Raw genomic sequence first — 14,381 nt, 5'->3', positions numbered from 1 at the left:
ATGGACCGGTTCCTATACGCGTTCCCTCCCTTTCCTCTGATTCTGAGGACTCTCGTCCAGCTCAAGTCTGTCCACGCCACCATGATTCTGATAGCTCCTCGGTGGCCCAGACAGCCGTGGTACTCCCTTCTACTTCGACTCAGTGTCAGGGAGCCTCTGCTTCTGCCTGTGTTTCCTTCTCTGCTGTCTCAGAGTCAAGGTTCGCTGCTGCATCCCAATCTACAGTCTCTACACTTAACAGCTTGGTTCCTCTCCACGTGACTCCCTCTTTCAGTTTTTCTCAGTCGGTGAGGGATGTTCTCGAGGCCTCTCGGAAGAGTTCCACTCGACAATGCTACTCCCAGAAATGGACTAGATTTGCTGCGTGTTGTGCTATGCACCGCATGGAGCCACAGTCTGCCTCCTTGTCTTCCATGCTGGATTATCTGTTACACTTGTCTCGGTCTGGTCTCAAATCAACAGGGGTTGAGCGCAGACTGTTGGGCACCCTTAGGAGACTTGGTGGGGTCTCACAGGGTGCTGGCTTCGTCTTCTTGCCTCCACCCATCCTGGTACGCATCCATTGGTCCGCAGGGATGGCGGTGCAGTCAGGCTTAGGGTCTGACTAGCAGCCCAAAGATCAGCTTTGCTAAGGCATTCCCAGCATGAGGCAGTGATTCTCTCATCCGTCTACAGTTATAGAGCTGAGGCAGGCTGCAGCACAGATCCACAAACAGGTATCAGTGAGTACAGGCTGTTTCAGCTTGTGAGGTGAATCGGGGGAGGTTTGAAAAGTGGGGTTTTCAGTGTTTCTGCATGTTCCCCTGTGTTCTCCCACCTGAAAAATCCTAAAAACACAATTTTTTTAAATTTTTGTAGTGTAAACAATATCACAATTTTTGTGTGAAATTCTTGATGGTGGCCATCTTGGATTTTTATCAATCTTTTTTTCTAAAGCTCCCTGCTTCTCCAAAACTGCAAATTTTGAATTGGTGTGCAACCCGGCCTTCCCAGCAGGCCTTTCCCAGTAGCCCTTTGAGAGCTGGAAACGTCTAGGATGTCAGTTTGTAGGCCAGCTTTTTCAAACAGCTAGTGGCACCCTTCTTTCTTTTTCGGACTGTCAGATGACTTGGGGAGTGCCTTACACTCACTTCTTTGCCTACCTACAGTCCCGCCACTATGCGTTGTCTTTGGAGGGGGGGGGGGCTGCTGCCTGTCCCATGTTAGCAGAGCTAGATCACTTGTTTATTGGTACTCCCGCTTCCAACAACCGCTTGTTGGTGTGGTATCACATGGGACGAGAGAGGCGCCCGACACCGTCCCTAGTCCACATTGGTGCATTTCTGGACGGACTTACTGGGAGAGGAGGTCTTGGATAGTGATCTGGCTCATGGCTTCACCTTGGCGGCCTCCCTGGGCCCAATGCAACCCTCCAGGAGCTTCAATACAAACTCCTCCATAATGCCTATATTAGTAAAAGTAGGGGTTTATGGGATGATGATAGCTGTCCTAAATGCACGAATGGGAAAGGCGCTTTATTACATCATTTTTTTTGAATGCCCCACTTCAGCTAGCTTTTGGAATGGGGTATTTCAGGTGCTGGGGAAAGTGGTGGAGAGACCCTGTGAATGGTCTTATAGGATACTCTTGTTGGGGCTCACGTCTGAACTGGAACAGCAGGGCTACCGAGCAGCTGAATTCTGCTTTCTTATGGTGGGCACTTTACTGGCTAAAAAAGCTATATTACAAGTGTGGATGGCGGCAGAGCCACCAGCTTTGCCGTTATGGACCAACAGTATGTTAGAAATGGCAGCCAGGGAGTGTTTCCGATGCTCACAGTGGGGGCTACCAATGAACGCTTATGTTTCTCGTTGGAAGCGGTTTAAGACTCTGTATAATGTTTCTTTCACAGCTTTGGGGGGAGGGGGAGGGAGGGAGGAGCTGCTAGGTGGGAGGGGGGTTGGGAGGGATGGGTGAAAAATGTAAAAAAAATTGGGTTCGCTTGAAGCTGGTGCTGCTTGTTTTTTGGGTGTTTCCACTTCAACGCAGTTGGCCAAGTTTTGTTTTTGTATCTTCTGCTATCTTTGTACTGTGGATTGATGTTTTTGCTTGAACCCTGTTTCAGGTTGCCTTAAATAAAGGTTTTTTAAAAACTGCAAATTTTGCATAGAAACTTGTTGGGATGGAGTCCTTGGGCTCTCCTTGTGTGGATTCTTGCCAGGATTGCGCAAATAATTTAGCACTTTCAGAGCATTCTTGTGATGCAGCTGGGAGAGGCGGCAGAGTCAAGCTTAGCCTCTCCCCTGTTAAAGCAGGTGACTAAATACTTGGCTAGCCCGGCAGGGCGGCCTTCTTTACTTTTGGGTCTTGGCACAGCAGCTGGTTTTGTACGCCTGGCTGCGGACCGTCTGCAGTGTAAGAAATGCAAAGTTAATTCATCTAAGGGTGACCCTATGCCCAGGAGCTGGACACCTTCTCAGACTTTAAGAAATTTTTGTGGAACAAGATTCAGAACAGGCATTCTGCTGCACAGTCCCAATCTACCTCTGAGGTGTCTCAGCGGTGTTTCTCCTTTGGACATGTCCTCAGCTCAACCTTGCGCTGCCTGACCCTAATCTGGGGGATTCTGATTTGGGTGACTAGCTTGCTGACCCCTTATTTATAGGCGCAGCGCTTCCTGGGATGGGTTATCAGGGAATCTGTGCTGGATCTGCGTTTATTTAAGTCTGTGGCTTTGCTGGATCTTATTTCTGAATCTTTGCAGGAGTTGAATTTAGTCACTCAGCTGGTTCCATCCACTTTTTCCTCCTGGTTTTGTAGTGTGCTATCGCAGTCTGATACCTTTCCCTGGCATCTTGATAGAAGTGTTCTGGTCTCGAAGTAGTGTTAACTTTCCGGAAGGTATTCTTAAAATTGCAAGAGCCATGTCATGCTTGTATCCTCTGGCACAGGAGTGTCAACAGCTTTTGGGTCAGCCCAGGGTGGATTCTTTGGTTGTGCAGGTGACTAAACGCACATCTCTTCCCCAGTGAAGATGGTGTGGTGCTAAAAGATATGCAAGACTGCTGTGTGGATTTGGTCCTCTGAAGAGTCTCTGACGCAGCTGCTTTAGGCATCAAAGCTGCTTCAGCGACATCCTTTGTTGCATGCGCCTGTCTCTCTCGACAGCGCACACTGGAGAGTGAGGTTGTGGATTCTCCTCTACCTTTTTTTTGGCTAGGACAGATTATATTGCTGATGCATCGTATGACCTTATGCAAGTATTGGCAAAGGTGTCGGTGCACTCCATCTCTGCTCGTAGGATGCTGTGGATCAGACAGTGGGCTGGTGATTCCACTTCCAAGGCTACTTTGGCTAGACTTCCCTTTAAGGGGCAGTTATTGTTTGGCAAAAGCCTGGACGATCTCATGGATTCTGAGATGGACCGTTGCCCTAAGATTCTACCTGATAGCAGACTCAGGACCTCTAGAGGTTCTGATTGCTCTAATTTTCGTGGCTTCCAGCGATCCTGCCCTTACGCAAGTGCCACAATGCAGAGATTTTCCCAGGGCTCCCAACGACTGAATGCTAGCTACAGGCGATCCCAACCTGCTACCTCCCATTCTGCGCTTTTTGCCAAAAAGGCACATTGACGCCAGGCCAAGGGATGCCCCTCTACAGATCAAGTTCAAGTTTCAAGCTTATTAAAAGTTTGATTAATCGCTTGTCAAAAACTAGAGGACAGGCTCTCAGCATTTCTTATTGCCTGGATTTGCATTTCGTCTGACCAGTGGGTCTTGCACATTATCTGGTTGGGCTACAAGCTAGAATTTGCACGGCCTCTGGTGGATTGGTTTGTGGACTCTGCTACAGGTTGCCTGGACAAAGTGCTCAAGGTTTAAGTCACGGTTCAGTGCTTGCTGGCTATTTTAAGCTGCCCGAGCACTCGGGCTCGGTGCCTGACTATATACTTTATTATGCCAAAGAAAGGTACCTGAAGATTGGAGACCTATTCTGGGTCTTCAGCACATGAATGTGGCTCTTGATATTCCATGCTTTCACATGGAGACCATGCACTCGGTCATTGCAGCAGTGGCCCCAGGAGAGTTTCTTGCCTCTCTGGATCGCACAGAGGCATGCTTGCATGTTTCTATTTTTCTAGTCCACCGCAAATTCTTGCGGTTTCATTCTTCTCTGCCTTTTGGGCTGGCGACAGTACCCTGGATCTTCACCAAAGTGATGGTGGTCGTGGCAGCTTACCTGCGGAAAATAGGTCTCTGAGTTCACCTTTACTTAGATGACTGGTTGTCCGAGCGACGGCGCACAGTGAAGCAGGTGCTCCATGTATTGGAGGACCTGGGCTGTATTGTGAACTACAGAAAGAACTGTTTATTTCGTCAATGAGAGTACACAAACTAAGGTCCCAATTAGGATCCCAGTTTCGGCAGTATGAACCGCCTTCCTCAGGGGACTTGCAAACAACAAACGTCCACTGGCCAAAAACACAACTCGCTTAGATAAAAGCAGTGAACTGTGTCGGCTTCTTCTAACTATTTGGGTGCACGCTGACATGCTTCACTGCTTTTATCTAAGAGTTGCGTTTTTGGCCAGTGGATATTTGTTGTTTGTAAGTCCCTTGAGGAAGGCAGTTCACACTGCCGAAACTGGGATCCTAGTCGGGACCTTAGCTTGCGTACTCTCATTGACAAAACAACCCTATAGAGACTTTTTATATATTCAATAAAATTTCCACTGGTTGTTTTTTGTTTGTGTGCTAGACCTCTTTTTCAGTTTTGTTGCTTTGAACTACAGAAAGAACAATCTGACACCCACACAGTTGCTAGAATATCTGGGAGTCCTCTTCGACACAGCTGCAGACTGAGTCTTATCTACCAGAAACCCACAGGTAGAAACTCTGTGCCCAGATTTCTTCCATTCTGGAGCAGCTGGCTCCTTCGGCATGGGTCCTCGGGTCCATGGTTGGATGTAGTTCCTTGGGCAAGGACACACATGCATTCTCTTCAACATGCTTTACTCTCTCGTTGGGCTCTGCACAGAGATGCCTTACAGACATGTCTTCCATAGAATATTGTGTACAAATCTGGAGGCCGCACCTTCAAAAAGATATAAAAAGAATGAAATCGGTCCATAGGAAGGCTACTAAAATGGTATGTGCTTAATAAGGCGTATGGGGACAGACTTAAAGATCTCAATCTGTATTCTTTGGAGGAAAGGCGGGAGAGGGGAGATACGATAGAGACGTTTAAATACCTATGTGATATAATGCGCATGAAAGGAAGGTCTGGAATGAGAGGGCATAGGATGAAGTTAAGAGGTGATAGGCTCGGGAGTAATCTAAGAAAATACTTTTTTACAGAAAGGGTGGTAGATGTTTGGAACAGTCTCCCGGAAGAGGTGGTGGAGACAGAGACTGTCTCTGAATTCAGGAAAGCCTGGGATAGGCATGTGGAATCTAGAAAAAGGAAGAGATAATGGTTACTGCAGATGTGCAGACTGGATGGGTTATTTGACCTTTATCTGCCAACATGTTTCTATGTTTCTATGGACTCTAGAAGCTCTGGCTTCTCCCACAGTCACTCTGAATTGCTTCCTGGATCATGGTGATGACAGATGCTAGCCTTTGGGGCTGGGGAGCCTACTGCAATCATTGTCCTGTTGGCTGTGTTGGACGTCCTCTCAGAGGAAATGGTCAGTTAACCAATTGGAGCTGAGAGCCATTTGGCTAGCTCCGATGCAATTGCAGAAGACTCTGGAGAGCCAAGCAGTCGGGGTCTTCTCTGACAAGAGCACCCCTCTGACTCAGGAAGCCCGCCTTCTTTTTCTTTGGACAGAACATCACCTCCACCCACTGAGGGCAGCGTGTGTAACGGGAGTCAACACTGTTCAGGAAGATTTCCTCAGCAGACAGACTCTGAATCTGGATGAGTGGACACTGTCTACAGCAGTATTCCGAGCCATAGAACGGTGCTAGGGTCAGCCCCACTTCAACCTCATGGCTACGGCAAGAAACAAAAAAGTGGATTGCTTTTTCAGTTGAAGATCTGAGCCCGGAAGGAAGGGGCTTGACACTCTGGTGCAACGGTGGCTTCAGGAGAGTCTCCTGTATGTCTTTCCACCTTGGCTAATTATAGGCCGTGTCACTCGGTGGATCGTGGTCCATCAGGGCCACATCATTCTGGTGGCTCTAGATTGGCCTCGCAGATCTTGTGTCTGCACAAGGCTTGCAGCCTTCAGCTGAGCCCCCATCTGGACCTGCTTACACAGGGTCCAGTCTGCATGGAGGATCTGGATCGCTTTATTTTTACGGCATCACTCTACGCGCATAACCTTAGAACACAAAGGATATTCTGCTGTGGTTATTGATACTCTTCTAAAGTCTAAAAGTTTTTCACAGTTTCTGCTTATGTTAACATATGAAAGGCCTTCTAACATTGGTGCGACCAGGTGGACCCTTCTTCAAGTCTGATCTCGGAGATTCTCACTTTTCTTCAGGCTGGCCTAGTTAAGAGCCTCACTGTGGCCTCTTTTCGGGTTCAGATAGCCGAGCTCTGTTGTTTTAGATCCCGGGATCGTCTGTCCTCTTTAGCATCTCATCCTAACTAGATTCCTAGTAACTAGATGTAACTAGATTCCTAAGGGGGCTCTTTGTGTCAGACTGCCGGTTAAGCAACTTTTCCCTTCCTGGGACCTTAACCTGTTGTTGTCTATCTTTACCAAGGCTCCTCCTTTTGAGCTCCTTAGAGAGACTTCCCTCTTGGACTTTGACGCTCAAGACTGTTTTTCTGGTTGCTATTATTTCGATGCAACGTGTGTTGGAACTCCAGGCTCTTTCTTGCTGAGAACTGTTTCTCCGTATCTTGGAGACACAGGTTTCTCTGCGGACAGTTCCTTCCTTTCTCCTGAAGGTGTTTTTGGCTTTCTATGTTAATTAGGAAGTGTGTTTGCCTGCCTGTCAACCTACTGGTTCCAGGACACAAGATCTCCTGTTGAAGAAACTGAATGCGCTCAGAGTGCTTCTGAATTATCTTGAGGTCTCTAATGAGTTTCTTCTCTGACCATCTGTTTGTGCTGACTCATTCAGATGGATCCTTGGGGCCATTTCGTCAACCTACCTGCTTTCTGGGAAAGAGTCCCCTGTTTCCATCAAGGCATATTCTTCCAGGAGTGTGGCTTCTTCAAGGCCGAAGCTAGAGTTGTCTCCCCTGAGGAGATCTGCAGGGCGGCAATGTGGTCTTCCCTTCTCACATTTGCCAAGTTTTACAGAGTGGATGTGGCTACAAGACAGGACTCTGCCTTTGGGTCCTCGGTCTTTCAGGCTGGTGCAGCAAGCTCACCCTAGCTTTTTCAGGACTGCTTTTATATGTCCCATCTGTCTAGAATGTCTTACCTAATACACTGGAAAAAGATATTATGTACTTACCCTGGTAAGCTCTCTTCCCTCTTGGACTTTGACGCTCAAGGTGAGACATTCTAGACTCCTGCCCTGTTGTTCCTGGGTCTGCCTACTGTTTCAGTTTGTTTATGCTTCTCCAAGCTGATTCTTGGATGCCTGTTGTTTATATGTTTCTGTTTTATATGGGAGTAGTTTCTGAGCTCCTTTGAAGCTTTTGGTAGTGGTTAATAGTACTGTTTGATTTTACTTCTCGAGCAGAACAGTTGTTTCTGAGCCTGTTTAAGGACATGAGAATAGCCTTACTGGGTCAGACCAATGGTCCATCAAGCCCAGTAGCCCGTTCTCACAGTGGCCAATTCTGACCAAAACCCAAGGAGTAGCTATGAGAATATGTGCTGGGGTATCTGACCATACTTGGGATTTGAACCCATGACCTTTGCAATGTAGAAGAAGTGCCTTTAACCATAGAGTTACAGGCACTTCCTAAAAATTGGCTTTGTTAAGCTTATGGTGTATGGAGGAATGTTTGACCATATATGTGTTTGATGTGATTTTGAACCCCCTACTTGGTGAACACAAGGGAACAGCTGTAACCATTGAGCCACAGCAGCTTGCTACAGGTGCTTCTACTTCACGTTTATTTGGTGGCTCTCAGTTCTAAGGAGCCCAGTGAAGTACAGCAGAGGCAAAAGGAAAAATCCGGAGTAGATTCCTTCTACAGATGGCACACAGCCATGGGGACACTACCCATCTGTCTAGATTCTAAAATGTCTCACCTATCTACTGGAAAAGAGCTTATCATAATCTCTTTTTACTTTCCTTCTCTCTCCAGACCCACCTTTTGCTACTTCTTTGAGAGAAATAGAGGAGGTGGAGACTTTGTTTTGATTTTGTGTAACCTTAATGGAAGAAATTACTAATTTGCTAGTCACACACACAAGGAGTGACACTTGTCTGTACATACTAATCCAAGACTGGTGCTTGAAAATAATCTCATCTAGGTAGTAGTGGATAAACATGTCCTGCTATAAGGCTATAGTAACTTTCTTCAAACTGGTCCCTTATTTTTTAATCTCTGTTAATCTATCTCTTCTACCTATATACTCTTTCTTTGCTATTTATCATGCATTGTGTTGACATTGTAATGTAACATAACATACTATGCCTTAATTTGTATTGTAATCTGAATTTTTTTTACTGCTGTAATTGTCTATTGCTTATGTTTGACTTATTCTTGTTGTATATATTACCTTGAGTAAACTCCTTCAAAAATGGGTTAATTAAATCCTAATTAATAAGTTTGCATCTTTATTTTACTTACTTAGAGGAGGCTGATAATGATGTGTTCATGAGACAGCTAGAAGCCATTCTTACTTGCATACCTCTGGAGAAGGGCTTAGACCAATTGTTAGCCAGGTAAGAGTTTTATTTTGCTATTAAATTGAAGAAAGGTTTTTCTTCTTGAGGTTGTTAGTAATTAGATATGAGCGGACTATGTTAACTTCCATCTGGCAGCACAGGATAATTCTGGTTAAATAATGCATGCTATAATAATTGATGGCTAGTTATTTGCACTAGAGAATGACACGGGGGAAAATTTGTCCCCGTCCCCGTGACCAGCGTCCCTGTCCCCACCCTGTCCCCGTGACCACTGTTCCCGCGAATACTATCCCCACAGCATCCATACAAGCCTCAGTACTGCAATATTTAGCTTATTCCTTCCTTATAAATCAAAGTTTTGGCTGTTGAATTAGAGAAAGAGATGTTCAGCTGACAGGGCTTTGTTTATAAATTTTTATCAACACAACTAATATACTATTTTATCCTAAAGCAAAAAAAGAAAAGAAATAGTATTTTTTTTCTACCTTTGTTGTCTGGTTTCTGCTTTCCTCATCTTCTCATTCAATTCCTTCTATCCACTGTCTGCCTTCTCTCTGCGTCTTCCATTTGCTCTGTTACTAGCCACCGTGTCATTCTCTAATTTGCACCATCATGCTGAAGGTCCCCAGTTTGATCCCCGAGTTGTGTCTTCACTCCTCAGGATCTGGAGATGCTGCAAAAATAGGACTCATGGTCATTGCTGTGTAGTGATTTCTGATGGCCATTTTCTAGGCCTATGGTTACTTGGTTTGATTGGGAGCCTTGGTGCGATTGGCACACTAAGTAATGACCAGACCAGGTATGTTGGGGAGGGAATTAAAATATAGTGGATACAGTTAAGGGGAACGGTTAACGTTAACGTTCCCTTTAACTGTATCCATGACATCCTGTTTGTCTGTCTTGCCTGTTTAGATTGTAAGTTCTTTCGAGCAGGGACTGTTTTCTTACTCTTTGTGACTGTGCAGCGCTGCATGCATCTGGTAGCACTATAGAAATAGTAGCAGTAGTAGTAGTGGAAATATCCCTGATTAGTTGGTGAATTGGTCCAACTAAGTTCCCATTTAATTCATTTTTACTAGTTGTGTTATTTAATTCATTAGATTGTTTTAGCATTTCTTCTTTCTCTGTTGATTTAAATCTTCTTGACCCAGTTTTTAATGGGGTTACCGTATGACTCCAGAAAAAGGATGACGGTTTGAGACATCTGGGTTTTACTTCCATTGAAAGCAAAGGAAGACAGGAGGACAGATTGAGACATTGAAAACAATGGAAGTAAAACCCAGAAGTCTCAATCTTGTCCTCCTTTTTATGGAGCTGTATGGTAACCCTGGTTTTTGGTAGAATATCATCTGAACAACTGAAGTCTGGATACACTTACACTAGTATGGTTTACAAGGTCGTGCATCCCTGTGTATAGGGGTAACTTGTGCTGATTATTCTAAGTGTGTAGGATAGATACCCTGTACTGATTATGTAGGATAGCTGCCTTGCATAGGATGAGCAGACTGAGTGACTTGGAGGGAATGAATGTTGATTCTGCGCAGGGCATTGCACCCTGCAGTATACCAATAGAGTATTCTGATTCCACTGAGCTGTTCATTAATTTATTTTTGTCTCTTGTGGTATTAGTACGTTTCTGGAGCAGTTCCTCGCCTATGGTACAAAAAATGGGGCTGATTCTGAGGAAATGTCCATGTTGAGGAAACGACTCCTTCCTTTCATCAGGCTTCTCGAGAGAAAGTAAGTCTTTTTTTCCTGTCTGTATTAGTGCTTACCAAACTTTTTGTTGACCCCCATGATGCAGCCAAATAGAATTGTGCTACACTATGGAGTTACAGAATAATGGTGCATCTTTGGAGAGTTCACCCAGGTCATGACCCTAAATGTTGGTTTTATGACTCAATTTGGGATCCTGATATACAGTTTGGGAAACTGTAGTCTGGTTATCCTAAAATACAAACCATGCATAGGTTTAAACCCCAAGATGAGAGCCTCTGAGCTTTATTTTTATGTGCAGTGATAGACTTCCACAGCAAGAGAACACTGGCAGCAGATCAACCCTCATTATAAAGCTCCGATGAATTTCATATTATCCCAGGACACGCAGGCAGGTATTCTCACTAATGGGTGACGTGATCCAACGGAGCCCCGATGCGGACGCCTCATAAGCATTTTTGCTTGATGAAACTCGAAGTTTCGAGTTGGCCGCACCGCGCATGCGCGAGGTGCCTTCCCGCCCAGACCAGGGCGCGTCTCCTCAGTTCTTACTTTTCCGCGGAGTCGAGAAGTCCGTCTTCGACTCTCTGCGTGAAGAATTTTCACTTGTGCCTTCTAAAGTCCGCGGTTTTGGGTTATTTTTCTCTCAATCGCTGATTTTCGTCGTTCTTTCTTGTTTAAAAAAAAAAAAATTTCTTCCATCTGACTGGGCAGGCCACGTGGCTGCTGCCCCGCGGCTTTGATCTTGCGGCGGAGCTTTTTCAGCCTATGTCCCGGCCTATCACCGGTTTTAAAAACCGGTGCCAGCGCACGATTTCACTCAAGGACCCTCATTGACGCTGTGTTCGATGTCTCGGGCCTGAACACCTTCCGAAATCGTGCCGGCCTTGCTCCACACTCATTGCATGTGCTTTCAAGCGCTGTTGCGTCTTGTGGGAGTCGCTGTTCAGCATGGAGTCCTCCACGGAGCAATCATCATCGAAAGGCGCCTCACCTTCGACTTCATCCGCTGCTCCTCAGCCTTCCACCTCTGCGGCGCCGAGTCTCATTAAGCCTGCATCGTTCGTGCCGGCCCCGACTCCAGCGCCTGCTGCAATGCCTTCAGATCAGGTAGCACAGCAGCCTATTCCACCGGTAGTGCTAAAAGTGCCCAAGGTTTCTAGGCCCAAGCACTCACACACTACCCCCAAAGAACGCGAGGCCCGTGCAGGCGGTCCCATTGCTGATGCGGATCCGTCCTTGCCGGCCTCGTTCCAGACCTTGTTAGAGAAGCAATTCATTGAGCTCTTCACCACCATAGGGCCCAAGCTTCTCTCTCAAATCCAGCCTGGGCACGGGGAGGTCTCCCGCGAGGTCGAGCCGCCTCCAGTGCCTCAGCGATACACACACTCTCTACAGGGAGCAGAGTCTCTGCGAGTGTCTGGTCTGGCATCGGTGCATGCATTGCAAGGAGCAGAGTCTTTGCCCATGCCTCCATTGGAACCGATTCACTCGATGCAAGGAGCAGAGCCTTTGCGAGTTCCTCCATTGGAGCTGATCCACCCGATGCAGGGGCTCGAGTCTCTATGAGTGCCCCGGGGTGATTCCAGCCAGCCACCTGTGCTTCGATCAACCGCTTCCAGCCCCATCCGCTACCTGGGGGCCTCAGCGAAGATCCAATCGCCTCGTTCCTCGAGGCCAGTATCCAAACACAGTGCTCATCGGTCGAGGCACTCATCGAGGCACTCGTCCAGACATGCCTCGCGTCATCGGAAAAAGCCTTTTCTTGAGTATTCTCCACCGGTAACTTCGCCTCCCCCGATGCCGGAGCTCGAGGACACGCTGGGGTCTTTATTGCTACCACGATCCCCGTCCTCCTTAGATCCAGAGACCTCGACGTCCTCGAGCCCTTCTCGAGGCCATGCTTCGGGGGACCAGCTGTCGTTCTCCTCGTTCCTTCGACAGATGGCAGACGACCTGGACATCCACCTGGACACAGGTTCCAAATTCTCCAAAGAATATCTGGAGACTATGCACCTCCCTCAACCATCTGCTGAGTCCCTCAAGCTTCCTCTACATATGCTGCTGGATCAGACCTTTATGCGATGCCTTGAAACACCTTATTCCATCCCTGCTGTACCGGGCAAATTGGATACCAGGTACCGCACGGTGCACCATAAGGGATTCGATGGTTCCCAACTCTCCCATCAATCCCTCTTAGTGGAGTCCTCACTCAAGCAGGCTCACCCCTCCCAAGTCTACGCAGCCGTTCCACCTGGTAGAGAGGGCAAGACCATGGACCGATTTGGCAGGAGGATTTATCAGAACTCCATGACGACATCTAGGATTCTGAACTACAACTTCCACTTTGTCACATATTTTGAGTTCTTCCTGTCGTTACTCCAGAAGTTCTTGCCCTATGTGGACCCTAGGGCACAATCTGAGTACCAGGAGATTTTGGCCTCGCTGTCCCAGCTGATGCAGTCATCCTACGATGCCTTTGAGCTCTCGACTCGGACTACAGCATGTGCGGTGGCCATGCGCCGGCTGGTGTTCCGCCACTTATTTCTGCCCAATGGGATGATCAGTAACCCTCAGAAAGGCACCCAGACAATATAAAGCTTAAACAATAACACTTTATTACATGCATAGATAAATATTAAAATAGAATAACATCACCGTATTTCCGGACATCACTATCCCTCACAATCTGGAATCCAAAGCGATTGATAGGAGAGGAGAACCGAACCGGGCTGTCCCTTTGTTGCAACGAAACTGGATTCAAATTCTATGGGCTGAGTTTTTCTCTTTTATAGAGAAAAACTGCTGCCCTCTTAGTAAGACAGCCGGTTCTGTTCTTTTGTTATCTGTTTTGACAACACCCAGGTCAAAAGAGGTCAAGATAGCAGATACTTGTCACTGTCCTTTTCTTTTTGATGTAGTTTCCCATCTGTCTTTACTGATGATCATCTGGTTTTACTGTCCTTTGAAGATCAATGAGGTCAGGATGTTAGCTCCTGTGGAGATCAAAGAGGTCAGGATCTCAAATAAGCAAGGTTATTGCAGAGACCATCTGGTCTTACTGTCCTGTGGAGATCAAAGAGGTCAGGACGCAAGGAGGTGTTGCAGTTTATTGTCTCTTTGATGCTATCCAGTTGTCACTCAAATAAAGGAAGTCAGGATCTCAAATAAGCAAGGTTATTGCAGAGACCATCTGGTCTTACTGTCCTGTGGAGATTAAAGAGGTCAGAATTTCAAATACGCAAGGAGGTGTTGCAGTTTATTGTCTCTTTGATGCTATCCAGTTGACACTTAGACAAAGGAAGTCAGGATCTCAAATAAGCAAGGTTATTGCAGAGACCATTTGGTCTTACTGTTCTTTGGAGGTCAAGATGTCAGGTAAGCAGACTTGAGGATTCATATCAGTAATATGTTCTGAACATGTCAGTAATATGCTGAGGCATAACAGCTGGCGTGACTCAGGACCATCGATATGGACCCTAATCTCCAGGACAGGCTTGCCAACGTTCCATGCGCTGGTACCGACCTCTTTGACGAATCCATCGAGGCGGCGACCAAGAAGCTCTCGGACCACGAGAAATCCTTCCAATCCATCCTGCGTCTGAAGCCCAAGCTGGCTCCTCCTCGTCCATCACGCCCACCGTTGATATACCAGCGGCGTTACCCGCCTAAGCAGGCTCCCCCCATCCGACAGCCTGTGAAGAGGCAGCATTCCAAAAGCAGCAACAGAAGCCCCAGCCCTCTGCTGTCCCGAAGGCTCCGCAGCCCTTTTGACTGTCTCATAGAGGACGTAACTTCAGTCATCCTGCCATTCTCAGTTGCTCCACCAATTGGAGATCGTCTCCATCACTTTTACCATCGATGGACGACCATTACCATCGACCTCTGGGTCCTTTCCATCATCAGAGAAGGA

At 46.9% G+C, this 14,381-nt stretch overlaps 1 protein-coding gene across 1 annotated transcript in view; it reads left to right on the top strand.

Annotated features, from left to right (window-relative positions):
- HEATR1 (HEAT repeat containing 1) overlaps positions 1 to 14,381 on the top strand; it is a 693,629-nt gene that overhangs the window by 174,504 nt on the left and 504,744 nt on the right. The window contains exons 9-10 of the mRNA XM_033935556.1: positions 8,698 to 8,788; positions 10,382 to 10,492. Coding sequence (XP_033791447.1) covers positions 8,698 to 8,788; positions 10,382 to 10,492 — 202 coding nt within the window. The remainder of the gene's footprint in view (positions 1 to 8,697; positions 8,789 to 10,381; positions 10,493 to 14,381) is intronic.

Source organism: Geotrypetes seraphini, chromosome 3 (assembly GCF_902459505.1).
Source record: "Geotrypetes seraphini chromosome 3, aGeoSer1.1, whole genome shotgun sequence".
In the NCBI taxonomy this organism is placed as follows: Eukaryota; Metazoa; Chordata; class Amphibia; order Gymnophiona; family Dermophiidae; genus Geotrypetes; species Geotrypetes seraphini.
Note: the sequence above shows the minus strand (reverse complement) of the source record. Positions and strands in the feature narration are given on the sequence as shown.